Source organism: Trichosurus vulpecula, chromosome 2 (assembly GCF_011100635.1).
Source record: "Trichosurus vulpecula isolate mTriVul1 chromosome 2, mTriVul1.pri, whole genome shotgun sequence".
NCBI classification, from domain to species: Eukaryota; Metazoa; Chordata; class Mammalia; order Diprotodontia; family Phalangeridae; genus Trichosurus; species Trichosurus vulpecula.
Window position 1 is genome coordinate 7,963,921 of NC_050574.1, and position 18,453 is coordinate 7,982,373.

At 44.5% G+C, this 18,453-nt stretch overlaps 1 protein-coding gene and 2 pseudogenes across 1 annotated transcript; all 3 read left to right on the forward strand.

Annotated features, from left to right (window-relative positions):
• The first annotated feature begins 3,104 nt into the window (after positions 1–3,104).
• Positions 3,105–4,277, forward strand: LOC118838162 (annotated as a pseudogene).
• An 8,111-nt stretch (positions 4,278–12,388) lies between these two features.
• On the forward strand, positions 12,389–13,703 carry LOC118838159 (annotated as a pseudogene).
• A 796-nt stretch (positions 13,704–14,499) lies between these two features.
• LOC118836182 (transcription initiation factor TFIID subunit 6-like) lies at positions 14,500–17,493 on the forward strand. The gene is given in 4 exon segments (XM_036743543.1): positions 14,500–14,609; positions 14,611–14,629; positions 15,484–16,736; positions 17,346–17,493. Coding segments are annotated over 4 exon segments (1,530 nt in total).
• The last annotated feature ends 960 nt before the right edge of the window (positions 17,494–18,453 follow it).

Here is an 18,453-nt window from a genome sequence, read left to right on the forward strand (position 1 = left end):
GAAACAAAGGTTTTAAAAACTCTATGCCCTGTATAAATGGCATATTATGTCATCTAATCCAATCCCATAATTCCACTAATTGGAGAAAGAGGCCATAAGATGGAATACAAGTGTGCTGCAACCCTCTCCATCCTTCTTTGATTATTCCCCCTTCCAGGCACATGCTCCACTCACTGGTCTTTCTCCCCCTTCCCCACCCTCCAATAAACAGACAACAATCCCTAAGCTCTGCTCCCTCCAGCCTGGAAGGCCCTTCCCTACTCCCCTCAGCATTAGCATCCTTCAAGAGGGTATTCAAATCCTCCCTTCTTCAGGCCTACTCTGGTTTTCTTCCTCCATCCCTAGCTGTTAGTGCCTTCCTCTCAGAGATTATCTTACATGTGTCTCCTCTTTCTAGAACTTTGATCTAAGAAATTATTTACAGGTTATGAATAGGAACCAGACTGAAAAATCTAGAAGATTAGAGCTGGAGCCTGGTCTCAAACCCATACTGGCACAGACACCTTCAGCGTGTCACTGAGGAGAGATTAATCGCCTGGCATACTTCCAAGATCCAGGCTAATTCTGATATTCAGACATAAGGGATCATCTTCCAGGAGACAGTGCACTCCACCCTCAAAGAGCCTCTAAAATTCATAAATTATATGGCAACCCTCAGGTCAATCTATTAGAATGTAAACTCATTGAGGGCAAGGAGTGTTTTTGTCTCCAGCAATTGACAGTGACTGGATCCTTGTAAGCTATCTGGATGGAGGAACTGATGAGTGGGGCCATTTATGGAGGAGACACAAAAGGAAAAACTGAGAACTGGGAGTGGGAGGAAAGGCAGGAGGACCTGAGTTCAAATCCGGCCTCAGACACACACTTGACACACTTACTAGCTGTGTGACCTTGGGCAAGTCACTTAACTCCAATCGCCCTGCCTTCCCCCCTGCAAGAAAAAAAAGAGATAGAGACTGCCATTCCTTTCCACTTGCCAAGCTATGATTCCAACCATCCTGTTAATGAATTGTCTATTTTGGAGTTTTCTGCTAACTCCTTACCTAAAGAAGTTAGACCCCGCAATGCTTTAGGAATGGTTCCATCTAGGCCTGTGTTGTTGGGAATAAAAGTGCAACACTCTCTTCCCAACATTACACACACTCCTCCTTTCTCAGCTAACATCACATCTAGGGTCATTCTGTTTTTCCATGCCATGTGACTTGTGGCATCTAGTTGACTGGCTATTCCTCTAACTGCATCCCTGGTGTAATTAATAAACCTCCCTTGGCTATAATAAATACAGCTAATCCAGTCTACATTCTTATTAATGGTCACCCACCAAAACAAGGAGGATTCAAATCCTGATGCAATCTGATTTCTGGCCTTAAACTCATCTGGAATCCCCCTTGGGACCCTGATGGCATCAAGGTAAATTCTGTCATCAAATGAGCCATGAGGTGCTTTGCTTTTATTTCTTTTTCTGTTTTGAATTGCATCTTTTCTCTCAAAAGCCAGGGTGAATGGTATAGCTAATTGTACTATTGCACATGTGCCTCCTCAGTTTGGGAGAAGTGTAGGTCTCAGGGTTTTTCCTCCTCAATACCACCACAGGTTTGCTCTGGGGATGCTTAAAGCAGAGTAGTTTCCTGGTTCATCCTTAGTTATCTTCCACATATCTGTGCACATCTCCAGTTTTCCCAGATTTATGGTAACCTTCACATCTTGTTGGGAGAGACAAGCTGTGTGGTTTCCAATCATTGTGGAGAAGGTAGGAGGTATCCTGATCTCTCTGCCCTGCAGAGCTAGGAACAGTTGTGAGAGGGAAGACATTCTGCCTTTAGTCCATACACAAACATGGGATATTTGGTAGTAGTCACCTATTTGAGAGAGCTGCCATATTCTAAAGCCATGATATTGGACTTGATTCAGGTGCTCTTCTGCCATTTGCAGACACATTGAGAAGTTAGATATTAAATGTGGTCTCCTCAGACATATTCGAGTGCTGCCTGATCATAGTGAAAATGTATTCTGGTCTGAAAATGTCCATTCAGGAACTTAGAAGATCATGTTCCCTCCCTGTAAGGGCCATCCTTTTTAGCCAGAGCTGAAATCCCTGGAGTGGGGAAGTTTTAGAAGTACATGGCACTTTCACCTCTCACTTTTCCCCTGGAAGTGTCAAATGGGGGAATCTTCAGAGTATAAGAAGCAAAACCAAGAGCAGGAACAACCCAGACTGCTCTGCTGGACCCCAGGACATCACTATTACTATTTCTAAACCTAACCCGAATCATTGAAGCATAGACTGTAATGTGCTGGGCTCAAGGTTGGGGTGTACCTCCAACATCCCCCCTGGCACTCTGGTCTTTTACAGTGTTCTCTACTGCTCCCTGCTTTAGAGGTTCTACCCTATCCCCTTCATAGAGTCAGCCACACCAATCTTTTCTCCTGGCCACCCACTTTTAGGCCCAAAGATTCTCTGTGCAGTGGACTCTCATTACTATTTGCTGCAGTTCCTGTCTCTGAGCATTTCTCCAGGGAGGAATTCTCGACCCACCCCCAGGCTCCCTGGCTGTAGGCTTTCAACTTCCAAACTTCTTCTATTCCACCTCCTCTGCCCCAGCTTATTCCAATGGGAAAGGAGGCAGAATAAAGCACTTTGAAAGAGGCCCCTGAGATTAGCATTTGTGCACAATCAAAGGAAGAGGAAATTGAAGAGGCTGGCCAAGAATCTGTATACTCAGCCCAAATCTAGCTTCCTGGGTTCCAGGCAGCCCGGGTCCTACCAGCCTTCTGAGTCAGTAATTCCTCATAGCCACCAACAAATGTCAAAAGGGTCTCCCGAGGTGTGAATCCTATCCAGGTTCACAAGACTATGCCCCTCCCCGCTCTGCTCCTCCCATCCCAGCTCCTGGACTTGGGGGTAGGACAGATAAAAGGGGCCAGGAGGAGTGCAACACACTCGGATTACTCAGCCTAGCAGACCACTGACTTGGCTCCCTCTTCCCCTCTCTGTCCCTGTGGTGACTTAAGCAGCAGCTGGCCACAGAACCCTTCAGAGGAACTCTATCCAGACTTTGGTACCTCCTGTCTCAGTTCACAGGGCAGGCTATGTGGTTGGCACCATGTTGGGGGAGGTACAGAAACATTCTGTGCATGCACTTGTGTTCAGATCATTGAAGAGGACCCATGACATGTTTGTGGCTGATAATGCAAAATCAGGGCAGTTAGATGAAGACAGTCATAAGCTAAAGATGGCTGTCAAACTTTATGCAGAGTATGGTGCTGTGTTGCCTATTTTGAAAGAAAATCTCAGAGAGAAAGGCGTTGAGAGTGCAGTGGATACATATGGGCACAAACATATCCTGCCAATCAAGGACAAGAACTGGAATATTTAGTACCTGGTACACATCCATATGCACCAGGACCTGGTGTGGCTTTGACTGCAGATGCTAAGATGCAAGGAATGCCCAGTGAATCTGCTACACAGTCTTTAGCGGTGGCTCCATCTCCTTCACAATCCAGGAGAGATGCGGTGTTACCTATCCGCATGCAGGACTTCTTGAACGTTCACAGCCACATGGGTTAGCTATGGAATGGATGGAAGCTGGTGGCACCAAAAATGCTTCAATGATGGCCAAAAAACCACCTACAATGCCTAAACAACAGTGGCATCCACCATGGAAGCTCTACAGAGTCATCAGTGGACATCTAGGCTGGCTCTGACGCATTGAAGTAGAACCTAGCAATGAGTGGTTTGTTACTGGTTCTGTGTGCTCACGTTGATGGGGCATACAGCTGCAGTGGCTACAGTAAAGTGTCAAGGTGCAGAACCACAGATCATTACAGGAAGCCATGATACCACCATTTCATTATGGGACTTAGTGGCAGGAAAATCACGTGTCATGCTAACGAATCACAAAAAATCAGTTAGAGCACTGGTTCTGCATCCAAAATACTACACATTTACCTCTGGATCTCCAGATAATATTAAACAGTAGAAATTCCCTGAAGGAATTTCACACTGGCTGTGAATTTGGAGGGGTTGCTGCTATCTGGAGCAGATAATGGCATATGCATCTCTGGATAATTTCCAAAGGCTACATGCAGCTGTGCAGCCTGGATCTTTGGACAGTGAGTCAGGCATATTTGCATGTGCTTTTGACCAGTCTGAAAGTCAATTACTGACTGTAGAAGCTGATAAAACCATTAAAGTATGCAGAGAAGATGAGTTGGCTATGGAAGAAACTCATCCTGTCATCTGGAAACCAGAAATTAGAAAGAGAAAAAGATTTTAAAGTGGCAACATGTACATAATTGGGCCGTTGTTTTAGTTTGGCTTTTAGAAATGCATTCAGTCACATTGTGTTCTATATAGGACCATAAAGCAGAAATTCAGCAGAAGGTATTACTGCTTCATCACATTTTACAATAAACTTCCTTTGTTTTCTTAAAAATAAAATAAATAAAAAAAATAAAATGCAGCTTCAGCTGGTTCTGCCTCAGGAGATACAACCCACTTCCATTTTGCCTATGGAAACAGCGCTCCAAAGGACCTATATAATGTTAAAGACCTTCTCCAGCAGCTGCTGCCCAAATTCAAGAGGAAAGTCAATAAAGAACTGGAGGAGAAAACCAGACTACTGCCAGAAGATTCTGGAAGAAGACAAGGACATTCTAATGATATTCACATGGAATCACAAGAGAGGGAGACAGAAAAGTATGGAGAAAGGGAGAGAAAGAGATTCTCATCAGAGAAGGGACAAAAAATATCTTTCACCAGGCAGGAGGAGTACAAAAAGATCAACAGCTCAAAGCTCATCTGCTCAGGATGAGCCCCTGACAAAGAAGAAGACAGAGGACAGGGAGCCACTTGTCACTGGAAGAGGTGGTGCTTATTTTCCTCCTGCAAAGCTCAGGAGGGCACAAGAACAGATTGCAGATAAAAAGAGCTTAGCCAACCAAAAGATGAACTGGAAGGCCTTGAAGAATTCAATCAATGGTCTTATCAGTAAAGTCAACATTTGTAATATAGGGGTGAACATTTAAGAAGTCCTTCAAACAAACATAGGTCAGGGCAGGGGATTGCTGTTTCCCTCTGCTTTGCAAGCACAAAATGCACCTCCAAACTTTACCCCTGTTTATGCGGCCCTGGGGGCAATTAGCAACTCCTAGTTCCCCAACATTAGACAACTGATCCTAAAGAGGCTAAATCACAATTTCTTTTTAAAAAATTTTTTATTTTTGAGGGGGGATTGTGGGGCAATTGGTACTAAGTGACTTGCCCAAGGTCACACAGCTAGTAAGTGTGTCAAGTGTTTGAGGCCAGATGGATTTGAACTCAGATCCTCCTGACTCCAGGGCCAGGGATCTACTCACTTTGCCACCTACCTGCCCCTAAATCACGATTTCAGAAAAGGCTATCGAAGAAATGATAAGCAGCTGTGTCTGACTGCTTCAAAATTTGTTGCACACCTGTTTAACCAGAATGTGGCACATGAAATTTTATGCCCTGAGATGCTCACCTTACTTCTTGAAAGACCGACAGGTGATGGTTTTGAAGTAGCAATTGGATTTTTAAAGAGTGTGGCTTAAAATAAACAGAAGAATTGCCTAGGACAAGTAATATTCTATTTGAACCAGCCAGCCCATTCCTGCTGGCTCTCCATCACAGTGAGCATCAGCTCAAGGCCTCTTCCAACTTTGGCCTCGTCCTTTCCTCTAGTTGAGACACCCATAACTTTAATCAAATCCATATTAACAAGAACAGTCTTGAAGTTTTTAGCGCCAAAGCTGAATTTCCAGGATTAATTCCATTTCAAGAAGGAGCTTGACTCAGAACTTTTCATTTCTCACATGGCCACACTACTCTGTCACATCTGACTTTTCCCTCATTCCCTACAAAGCTCATTACTGAAAAATCTTATTCTACAAGATGGAATCAGCCTGAAGAGTCCCTCTTACGGTCATCCTGTGCCCTCTAATAGAAGGTGAAACCATAAACCCAAAAGCCTCCAGCTAAAGCGGGAGCTCAGCTCAGGACATCGCATTTCTCCACTGGCCATGCTACTCTGAGACATCTGCCTTTTTCCCTGTTTGTATCACCAGGTTAGCACAGTGCCTGACACCTAAGAGGGCCTTAATGTTTATTGACTATTTCATGGATTGGCAGAAGTTGTGCTATGGTTATTCCATGTCATCTGATCCAGATTCTTCTAATAGACAGTCCAGGTAGAACCAGAACTTGGCAACGTCCAAAAGAAGCATTGATGGCTAAGACCCTCTGCTACAGCCTGGTTCAGCACCTGGAGCACCTAACATGAGGAGCTAAAGAAGACTACCTCCCTGCACAGGGCACGCCCCTGAGCCACGTGGAACTGCCCAGTAGCACAGAAATATCATGTTTCTGCTTAGTTTTCATGGAAAGCAGGAGGTCTGGATGCTGGCTCTGGGGAGCTGGGAGGAGATGGGCCTGAGGGAGCTACGAGCCAACCAGAGGCATAGGATACAACAGAAGGGCCAAGACTGAAAATGATTCTAAGAAACAAGAAGCACCTGGAAGGAAAAGGGCCAGACTTCCTAGAGCAGCATCATTTGGTGTTGGTTGAATGGGTGACATCAGGGGACTCCATGTTGGACATAGTCTCTAGCTGGGTTCTGAATAGGGAGCAGTATGACAGAGTGAGAGCAGAATGTACTGATCAAAGGAAGATGGGTAAACTCTTCAGTTTCAGTGTGTCAGGGAACAATGCACCCTTTCTATCAGAGAACATAAGCTTGGACCCTCCTCCCATTGGAGTCTGCCTTGAGGCTCCTCTAGCCTTTCCTACTGACTCAGGTGGCCCTCCTTTTATCTAGGTCTGACAGTGAGCTCATGGAATTGAGTGGAAAGAATGATGGATGTGGAAGAAGAGACCTTGGCTTCAAATCCTAGCTGTTCTTTTGCCATTGTGTGACCTTGGGCAAGTCACTTCATTTAGCAACAAGGGATCTTAAGGGCCATTTAAACAAGTCCCCTCATTTCCCAGCTGAGAAGTCTGTTCCAGTGACACTAATTCCTTGTCCTGGGGTTGATTACTGGACTGTGCCATTATTTTGCCTTTTGCCAGGATCACATGCCCTCTACCATGGAAGTGTTTGCTCCACACTTGTTGACGAAAAATTGGGACAATTAGGTCATGCCAGTAATATCAGAGCTCAAAGATCCTGTGTCAACAGCAGCTTCTGACTTGCCCCATCTCTTCATGTGGCCTCTGAGATATACATGAGGGCCCCTTAGATATATTCCTTCCCAACTATTGAGTGAAAGGCCCTGGGCCCAGCATTGGGATGTACCTAGAACATTACAATGTTCTCCAGCACTCCCTCATTTAGGGGTTCTACCCCATTCTCTTTACAGAACCTGGGATACCCACCTATTCTCCTGCCCCCCAAATTCCTGGCACAAAGGCTGGTCCCATGACTCTCTGCCCAGTGGACTCTTGTCACTGCTTGCTGCTCTTCCTGTCTCTGAGCATTTCTCCAGGGTGGAATTCTCAACCCACTCCCAGGCTCCCTGGCTGTGGGACTTCAACTTCCAGCCTTGCCCTATGAGTATGACCATCACCTCCTTCATGATGAAGGACAGACTCGCTGCTCACCCACTGGAGACTTTCCTTCCACAGTGTAAGCTGATTTGAACTTTTTCCAGTCCTAACACCTTTGAATTTCTTTACACTTGACTTGAACTCTGATTGACATAAAATGAAATAAATTTGATCTTTCACTGAGCATATATATATATATATATATATATATATATACACATATATATAGTTGTTTTTCCATTTCTTTTCATTTCTTTCCTGTCCAACGCTTTCTGACTCAATTTGAGTAAGCCAAGCTACTATTGTGCAAGTTCACACTCCATGCTGACAATTCACCTGAATCAAAGCTTATTAGCTACTGTGCATCCTATGACCAAGGAACCACAAGAATGAATGAGAACTAACACACTCTACAGACTCAGAAGGGTGAGACATGCAATAGGCCTTCCATTCTATCTTGGCCCCATCTAAGTGGGAAGGAGTCAGTGAGAATGGGAAGGGTTGTAGGGGAGGAGGGAAGGCAGTATGAGAATATCTCATCACTTCTACAGTTTAACTAAACCAGATGACCAATGGTGGCATCATATACTCTCTATCACCAGCCCAGCCACAGTAAAGCCAAGCCAAATACAAAGCTGATATGGCCCCTTTCCTTCTTCCTCAGTCCCATGCCCCCAACTTGATCTATGACTCACTGAAATCACACTTATTAACCCCAAAGTTCCCAGGCAACTGATATTCACCCTACACCCTCCTTATCAAACCCATTACTAATTACGGGGATGTAGAATGCACCCCATCCTCACTCTCCTCCTTCCCTGCTCCTGTTTCATTCACCAGAAGTAGATGGTATGACCATCAGCTGGAAGAACACTCATCCATTCTCATGCTCATTTTTTTTTTGCTGGAGTTGTGAGTTCATTAGTAAAGAGAGATGCAGGTGAAGAAACTTCTTCCACCAAAGTGGATGGATAACTGTTCTGTAACAACCACTCAGTGCCCCCAAACAACTCTGAGATTCATTCACTTGCCTAGAGTCACAGAGCCAGTATGTATCGTGAAAGACTTGAACCCATCTTCCTGATTCTAAGACTGGCTCTTTATCCACCATGCCCTATTGCCTTTCAAGTTTGTCTAGAGAGGATAAGTGCCTATTGAAAGAGTGGAAGAAGAGTTTGAAGGGGACATGAAAAGATTTGCAGGATTGATGGCATGCCAACACATGAGTGGAAAGTAATATAGAAAAGAGAAAGCACACCAAATTTAGATTGCTCAGTTGCGGTTGTTATAGAGTGGGAAAAGAGAGAAGCTACCCAGACCTACCATACAAGCAGAGGCCTTATTCTCTTTCAACAGTCTTAGTAAGCCATGTTTAGATTGGGTTCCATTTTCCAAAGACCAATCTAGAAGGGACTGAACATTCATAATTTTCAGACATTTCTTGCCATCAATGTTATTCTTCAGTGTGGTCTTGGGGACCTAGACTTCCCTGGTATCAGAACACCTGGGAATATGAAGGAAAACCTCCATTGCCAAGAAAAGTTATAGACCACTGAAAATATACAATGAAAATAACTTCCAGATGTTAGAAGGCCTAAAAGAAGAAAAAACCAATGCAGACTTTTTGAGCACAGCTCTTGAGATCTCAAAACAAGAGGATCAGGTCTATGGTATTGATAAAGCCACAACAGAGAATAAAAGAGTAAGAATGGATTTCTGAGGCAGCAGATTATATCAGAAGATTCATGTTCCTGGTTTCAGCCAGGGAGATTTCATAGAATTTTGACAGTGTTCGCTGACAGACAAACATAGAACATACATCTGGTGCACTAATGACTGTGCAAGTCTAAACTCACAAAGACCACTGTATCTGGAAGATTCTAAAACCTAGGGCCACAGAATGTCTATTACTCACCTTTGGGCATTCATCCATCAGTGGTAAAGGATAAAAAAAGAAACAGTTAAGCAGACCTCAATTCCTGAAGTTGCCTTTAGGATGTTGACTCAAGAACCACCACTAAAGACAGTTTCTATCTCTAAATGATAGAAGAAAATTAGAAGTTATGCATCCAGCTGAAGAACTCCCAATGTGGTAGCATATGCCCAACTTACTCTCCAATGCTCCAGAAGACAAAGAGTTTGAGGGATCATAACAAGCCTCAATCAACTTCTTGACACCAAGGAAAGCAGGAAGGCTGAATGACTTCTAACCCACATGACCAGAACAGCCATCCATAGGGCCAATTTCTTTCTGCTCAAGGGCAGACTCTTGTTCAACCACTGGAATCATAGATTTAGGAGCTGGAAAGCATCTTAAGGGCAAACTTTTCAAACTTCCTCATACAGAGGAAGAAACTGAATGTCAGAGAGGTGAGTGACTCCCTCAAAACTACTCAACAGAAAGAGGAATAAAGTGGAGCAGGGCCAGAATTCCATCTCAGGGCATTTGCCTGAAACACAACACAGATTATAATGTCTGATAAGACATTATCTCACAAATTAGCTTGTCAAGTGGCAAAGAAAATATAGATATATTCACAGAGGCCTCTGGGATTTTTACCTATGTGCTGGAAAACTCCATGAAAGCAGAGGTTTTCTCTTTCATAAGTTGTAGCCATTGAACTGAATCTGACATGCTACTTCACTGTGGTATACATGATACTAAAGACACCTATAATTGCTTTTGTCTGTCCTTACATGCTAATCCTCTGAAATTTTGATCCAAGACTGATAAGCCAACATTAAAACCTGTCAACAGAATTTTGAACACAGGCCAGACAGGACTAGGCTCTAACCTGGGAATGGCCAGTCAAACCCAGCAGTCCAGAGGCAGAAGTGGCAGGGCACAAGGTAGTGGTATAATTTATTTCAGAGTGAGGAAAACACTTGCAAGCAAGAAAATCTTCTTGAGTAGGAGGGCTTAACATGTTGGGGTACAGGTAGTGATTATATACATAAGTGGGTTGGACTATGACATAATCACTCTTAGGTCTTGAGTAGCTGTTCCCACAGCAGCCTCATGCATGGACAATGTAGGTGTTCCTGGGTCCTGTGTAAACAGTCTCCAAGTCGATTGTCTCACAGTGGAACACAGTACCAGATTCCATTCATTTAGCTGTTACAGTGAACAGGGATTGTGAGCAAGTGAAGCAAGGTGCTGGGTGGCTATCAGATTCCTGGCAAATAGGGAGAACTAAATCCCTCAATGAACACCTGGTGCTTGCTGGCCAAAACAATACACTTTGTGTTATGGATGCTATCACCCTCTGGCAAAGGACTGTTGCTATGTTAAGGTTAGGGCACAGCCTGCTTGCTGGGCCTTAGCTCTGTGAAACAAGTATGTACAAAATGTTTTGACATTACGCCCCCTTGGCCAAAGGGAAGGGGTCTGAAAGGACCCAGGGAATTAGTTCCTCAAGAGGCCCCAGTGGGGAAGTGTGTCCCTGCCTCTACCCCCTACTCCCAACCAGTGTTTGTTTGAAAGAAAGGGGTGGCTACACACTTGGATCAAGGCCCTGGTGGTTGAGCACATAACATAGGTTCGGTTTCCAAGCCACACAGGGCTAGGTTCAAACAATGCAATAAAATTATTCACACAATTCTCATATAGGACACAATTACCTTAAGTCAAGTACAGGTCATCCCAATGGATATGATGTTTAAAAAGTTCAAACATGGTTTCTAGGTAATTAATCATTCTATTATATTTATTATTAAAGCATTTTATTAATAAAAGGAATGGTCATTTGACCATCTCTTGGACCAAAGATGAATCCTGGTGATGGGCTCACAGTTTCTATGCCCTTGGAACAGTGGGTGCTCCTGAGGGTGGCAATCAACTCTGATCAGTTAACAATTAAAGAGAAGACTAAATATTACAGTGAGAGGTGGGCCCATTCTAATGAAGGGCTTGGGGGTATACTTCTCAATTGTTTAGCCTTAGGCAATGGAATCAAATAATTTATCCCCAGCCAAACGTGTAGAAAAAGATGGGCTTCCCCAGCTTTGCGGCAATTTCTTGGACTGATGGGTGGGGTCTGAACAAGATTGAGGAGAGAATTAATTCTGTCTCCTCAGTCTCCCTTACCACCTTTCCTCTGCCCCTCTGATAGGAGGGTAGAACCAGGAAGGCAAAAGCCACCAGGTAAAGAAGGAGCTCAGCTCAGGGCATCTCATTTCCCCTGTGGCCAGGACAGCCTAAGGCATCTCTGTCTTTTTTCCTAGTAGTATCTCCAGGTTAGCATAGTGCTTGACACATAGTAGGGCCTTCATATTTATTGACTACTGATGGATGAGCAGTAGGAGTGCCAGGGTTTCTCCATCTCCTCTTCCCAGCTTCTTCTAATAGGTCTACAGGCAAAACAAAGCACTTTGAAAGAGACCCTTGAGGTTAGCATTTCTGCACAATCAAAGGAAGAGAAAATTGAAGAGGGTGGCCAAGAATCTGGATCCTCAGCTCAAATCCAGCTTCCTGGGTTCTGGGCAGCCCAAGTTCTACCAGCCTTCTTAGTTGGTGCTTCTTCATGCCAATCAACAAATGTCAAGGGGCCTCCTGAGGTGTGAATCCTAACCAGGTTCACAAGTCTCTACCCCTCCTCCCTCTCCTCCTCCCCTTCCAGCTCCCAGACCAGGGACTGGGATAGATAAAAGGGGCCAGGAGGAGTGGACCACACTCAGATTCCTAAGCCTAGAAGCAGCCTGCTCTGCTCGTCCCCCACACCCTCTCTTCAGGTGGTAACTTTAGCAGCCACAGGACATAAAACCCTTCAGAGGAGCTTTTTTGGTATATAAGGTATCAGTCCTGTGGCGGCGGTGGGTGGAAAATGGCGGAGTATTTGGCCTCCATTTTCGGCGCAGAAAAAGACAAACTCAACTGTTCATTTTATTTCAGAATTGGAGCTTGTCGTCGTGGAGACAGATGTTCTCGATTGCATAATAAACCAACCTTTAGCCAGACCATTGCCCTCTTGAACATTTACTGTAACCCTCAGAACTCGCCCACTCTGCTGACGGTTTGCACTGTGCAGTGGGGGATATTGAAATGCAAGTACACTATGATGAATTCTTTGAGGAGGTTTTTACGGAAATGGAAGAAGAGTATGGTGAAGTTGAGGAGATGAATGTTTGTGATAACTTTGGGGATCATCTTATAGGAAATGCATATGTAAAGTTTTGCCGTGAAGAAGATGCAGAAAAGGCTTTCATTGACTTAAACAATCGCTGGTTTAATGGACAGTCAATTTGTTCAGCGCTTTCCCCTGTGACGGACTTCAGAGAAGCTTGCTGTTGCCAATATGAAATGGGAGAATGTACTTGAGGAGGCTTCTGTAACTTTATGCATCTTGTGGAAAATATTATACTATTTTATATCATTTCTAATTTCTACCAGACCCAGAGCCTCCATTAATGAGTAACTGGATGAAGATCCAGGACCTGGGCTTCTTTGTTCTCTCTAAAAGTTTGCTCAGGCAATACCCTTACCTCTGTCAACAAGGCCAGATATCTGTTAGCCATTAAGGGATGAGACCCTAAACCCCAAGAGAGATTACCTTGCTTAATATTCTACAGGTATATACTATGTTATGGAATGTAACGAGACACAGAGACGCTGGGCTGTAGTTTCAACTGACTTTTGTCAACATCCTTTACAACTCTATTCCATTAAGGAAAATCCTCTTCTTGTATCATGGTTAAACATACATGGGGGTCATAAAAAATGAGGTCATACAGGCTTGCTAGCTCTGCTAAAATAACGTATATAAGTTTTCTCATTGCTTTGTTCAGGCAGCCAGAGTTCATACTCTGACTCCTTGTACGTACAAGTAAGCTAGCTCCGCTGTGCTTAAGGGAAAATAATAAACAACATGGATTTTTCTATCACCTAGCTCTGTTGTTTCCTTCAACCAAATTTTCAGGTTTAACAATCTGAAACCCATCTCTAGAGAACTGCGACGGGAGTTGTACGGGCGTCATCGTAAGAAGCATAGGTCCGGATCAAGATCTCGTGAACATTGTTCTCGATTGAGAGATCGTGGTGGTGGTGGTGGTGGTGGTGGTGGTGGTGGTGGTGGTGGTGGTGGAGGAAGGGAATTTGATAGGAGGCGGTCAAGAGATCGTGAAAGATCCAGTCGATTCTGAGCCATGCCATTTTTACTGTATGTCTGCTAGAAAGTCTTGTAGTTGATTGACCAACAAAGTTCATAATGAGCATTTTTTTCTAACAAACAACAAAAAAAAGATGGGCTTCTGAATAAAATTGGTAGTGATACAATATCCTTGGCGTAACTGTTTCTTGTGGGAAGTCTTAATAATTTTTATTTCTTTATCTCCTCAAATGCAGGACCTGGCAGTGCTTGAGGTGAAGGCAATACAGATTGCCTGCCCTTTAAATGTTTGGGGATAGATAAAACTTGTTTTGTGAACTTATTTGAAGAAACCATATACTGAACAAGTAACTAAACAAGCTTGATTCATAAAAATTAACTGTTCTACTATTTTCTTTCCTGTTGTGTGAGTATCCAGTTGATTTCAACAGACCTGGAGACATCCTTTTTATTTACTCTGTAGAAACACTGAGGTAGAAATGTGATTTGGGATGGGAAATCTCTGCACTGTAAACTAGCGTATTCACAGTAGATCAAATTTTTTATTATAAAAAAATAAAGTTATCCGTCTTGTTCCTATCAAATTTGTAGATTGACTAGAAATTCTGCCCACTCGATCAGTGTATAATAAAACCTCACAAGAGGAAGCTGGGATTTGAGATGGTGGCTCCCCCCACATAAGCTGCCGTTGGGAGTCTGAAATACCGGAGTGAGCACTCAGTGGGAGACACCGATGTCGGGAGCTCTGTCTTCAGGGACTCTATAGGCTATAGCCCAGCGGCAAAGCACTGCCCCCAGAGAGAGGATTGGCAGTGGGGCTGTATTTCACTATGGCAGAAGAAAAGAAACGAAAGTTAAGCAACACTGTGTGGCCCTCAGAATCAATGAAAGTCATGGCAGAATCGAGGTGGATTGCTCAGATGTCTGAAGGGACCTGCCAAAGTTAGCCATCGTATTAAGGTGTAACAGGAGGGCAGAGTTTATAATCTCAAAGAGGATCATAAACATGTCTGAAACGTTCGGAATCGCCGGATATAAGAAACTCTCAAAGTAGAAGGCAGAAGAATCAAAACATTTATTTAGGCTCCACAGTAACCAACCCATGAACCAGCAACCCCATTTTGATATGTTGATCAAAAGCTTCCAGGCCCAATAAGTACGCCTTGCAAGAGTAACCAGGAGGCTACAGAGAAGCATGATTGCGTAAAGCAAAATCATGCTTCCCCCTCGATGGTAATAAGATTACCCACTGGCCTGAAGTCTTTGTTCAGCTTCCTCCCGTAGGTCAGCTCTGCTACTGGCAGCTCCTGCTTCAGCTGTGGCTGTGGCTGTAACTGTAACTGTAACTGTCGCTGTAACTGTCGCTGTAATGGCCTGAAGTCTTTGTTCAGCTTCCTCCCGTAGGTCAGCTCCGTTACTGGCAGCTCCTGCTTCAGCTGTGGCTGTGTCTGTAACTGTAACTGTAACTGTTGCTGTAACTGTCGCTGTAACTGTCGCTGTAACTGTCTCTGGCTCCAACCGGAAAAGGAAAAGAGGATCTTCAAGCTGTCCTCTCCCCTCTTATAGAGTTTTTGACATCATCAAGCACCGCCTGAACGACCAGGGCCGATTGGTTCTTGACTTGGCCCCTCCCCCTAGCGTAGCCGTTAACACCTCCCCTCAGCCAGCCCCATGACTCATCACACAGGAAGTTGTCTGCTTCCTGGAATGCTCTTTGGGCTTCCTGCCCCGGAAGAGCAAGCCACAGTGTCCAGAGGCTCAATGAGGTAAGCTGAGTCATTCAAAGAAAACAAAGGCCATTCTGGCTACATAAGGAGATTGCACAAGATGCCCTGAAGTTTATACGTTTGGCGAAGTGGCGGAAGGTCATGACAAGTGATATTGACTATGCCCTGAAACGGAACAATGTTGAGCCTCTGTATGGGTTCCATGCCCAGGAATTCATTCCATACCGGTGTGCCTCTGGTGGGGGTTGGGAACTTTATTTCTATGAAGAGAAAGAGGTTGATCTGAGTGACATCAGTAACACTCCCCTACCCTGTGTTCCCCTTGATGTCCACCTCAAAACTCATTGGCTAGGTATTGACGGTTCTCAGCCAGCTATCCCAGAGAACCCATTCCCAGGCCCCAAAGAGCAGCAAAAGGCTGAAGCAACAGAGCCCTGGAAGTCTGTCAAGCCAGGACAGGCAGAGGCTAGACCACTGAAAGTCAAAGGTCAAGGAGTTGAAACAGCAGATGGCAAAGGGAAAGAAAATAAAGTTCCTCCCCTGCTGGAGGGCGTCCCACTGAGACTGAAGCCCAGTAGCATCCTGGAGCTGTCTGTGGAGCAGCAGCTGTACTACAAGAAGGTATCTGAGGCCTGTGTAGGGACATGTGAGGCCAAGAGAGCAGAAGCTCTACAGAGCATTGCTGCAGACCCCGGACTTTATCAGATGCTGCCCGGGTTTAGCACTTTCATCTCAGAGGGGGTGCAGGTGAATGTGGCTCAGAATAATTTTGTCCTACTTGTCTACCTGATGCGAATGGTGAAGGCTGTGATGGATAACCCAATGCTATACCTAGAGAAATATGTCCATGATTTGAATCCTGTTGTGATGACTTGTGTTGTGAGCCACCAGCTGTGTCTTTGACTAGATGTAGAGAACCACTGGGCACTCAGGTATTTCGCAGCTGGCCTGGTAGCTCAGATCTGCAAATATTTCAGCACAAGTACCAACAACATCCAGGCCAGGATCACAAAGACCTTCACCAAGAGCTGGCTACATGAGAAGACTCCCTGGACGACCCACTATGGCTCTATTTCTGGCCTAGCAGAACTTGGACAGGATGTTATTAAAACCCTGATTCTACCAAGGCTTCGGGAGGAAGGTGAGCGGATTCAAAGTTTCCTAGGTGGCCCTGTGCTGAGCAACATTGACCTGACTGGAGCTGACTGTGTGTACAGCCTCCTTTTGAAACATTGTGCTGCAGTGCTGGCAAAGCTACAGCTTCCACCAGATAATCAGGATGCTTTCCAGAGTGACTTTGGTGCACAGCCCTCCCTCACTCAAATCAAAGTCAACTGCAAGTCAGGTAATCGTTTCCCCGATGCCATGGTCTTATTCAAAAATGAAGGACAAGCACAACCTGTGATTATCCTCTCCCCCTCCATCTCTCCGCTCTCAATGGCTGAAGCCTGTCTCCTTAACTTTGGGTTTACTGGCTATATTTCTTTCTCAAACACCAAGCCTTAAATCTAGTTCACTCAGGACCTCATAAATTGGACAATAGGTTCCTGCCCTCCTAAAACAGAGTGAACGTAAGTAGTAAATACTAACTTTCTCTTTTGGCCAGGAACCCTGAGGGTCTTCCCTTCTTAGTTTGTTTTGTTTTGTTTTTTGAGTTTTAATTGAAGGGGCCATCTTTTGATTAACTTCTTAAAGAGAACAATGGCTTCACTGAATGGCCATTACTTCACACAAAGTGAGAACCAGAAAAGACCTTAGGCTTAAAGGGCCAGGGTCTCCCAATGCATCTTGCACCATCTCCAGCCATCCTGCTGAATATCAGGCAACTAGACTCAGGTAGCTCTGGAGGAGAAAGTGAGGCTGGTGACCTTGCACAGCCCTCACTCATTCAAATCAAAGTCAACAGCAAGTCATGTGATCTTTCACCTGATGCCATGGTCATCTTCCAGAAAGAAGGACAAACACAACAATCTCCAGGGAGGAATTCTCAACCCACCCCCAGGCTCCCTGGCTGTGGGCCTTCAATGGCCAGCCTTCCCCTGCAAGAGCATGAGCATCACCTCCTCACCAACTGGAGACTTTCCTTCCACAGTATAAGCTGACTTAAACTTTTTCCGGTCAAATTCCCTTGGAACTTCTGTAAACCTGACTTTGAGCTGTACTTGATATAAAATGAAATAAATTTTATCTTTCACTGGACTCATACATATTTTTGTTGTTTTTCCATTTCTCTTCATTTCTGTCTTGTCTAATGCTTTGTGACCCCATTTGGTTGAGCCAAGCCACTTTTACGCAAGTTCACACCCCATGCTGAGAATTAGCCTGAACCAAGGCTTATTAGTTACTGTGCATCCTAGGACCAAAGAACCACAAGAATGAATGAGAACACACTTCACAGACTCACAAAGGTGAGACACACAACATGCCTTCCAGTTTATCTTGGCTCCATCTAAGTAGAAAGGAGTCAGTGAGAATGGGGAGGAATGTAGGACAGGAGGGAAGGCAGCATGAGAAGGCAGCATCTCATCACTTCTCCACTTTAGCTAAACCAGAAGACCAATGGCAGCATCATATGCTCATTATCACCAGCCCACTCACAGTAAAGCCGAGCCAAATAAAAAGTTTATACTGGCCCTTTCCTTCTTCCTCAGTCCCATGCCCCCATCTTGATCTGTGACTCACTGATATCATACTTATTAACCCCAAAGTTCTCAGGAAAGTGATACTTACTCTACACCTTCCTTATCAAAGTCATGACTAATTACAGGGATGTAGAAATGCATCCCATCCTCACTCTCCCCCTTCCCTCCTCCTCCTTCATTGAACAGGAGTAGATGGCAAACCATAAGCTGGAAGAACACTCATCTGTTCTCATGCTTATTTTTTTGGCCTGGACTTGGGAGTTCATTAGTAAAAAGAGGTCCAGGTGAAGAAACTTCTTCCATCAAAGTGGATAGATAATTGTTCTGTAACTTAACCACTCAGTGCCCCCAAACAACTCTGAGATTCATTCACTTGCCTAGAGTCACAGAGCCAGTACGTATCATGAAAGATTTG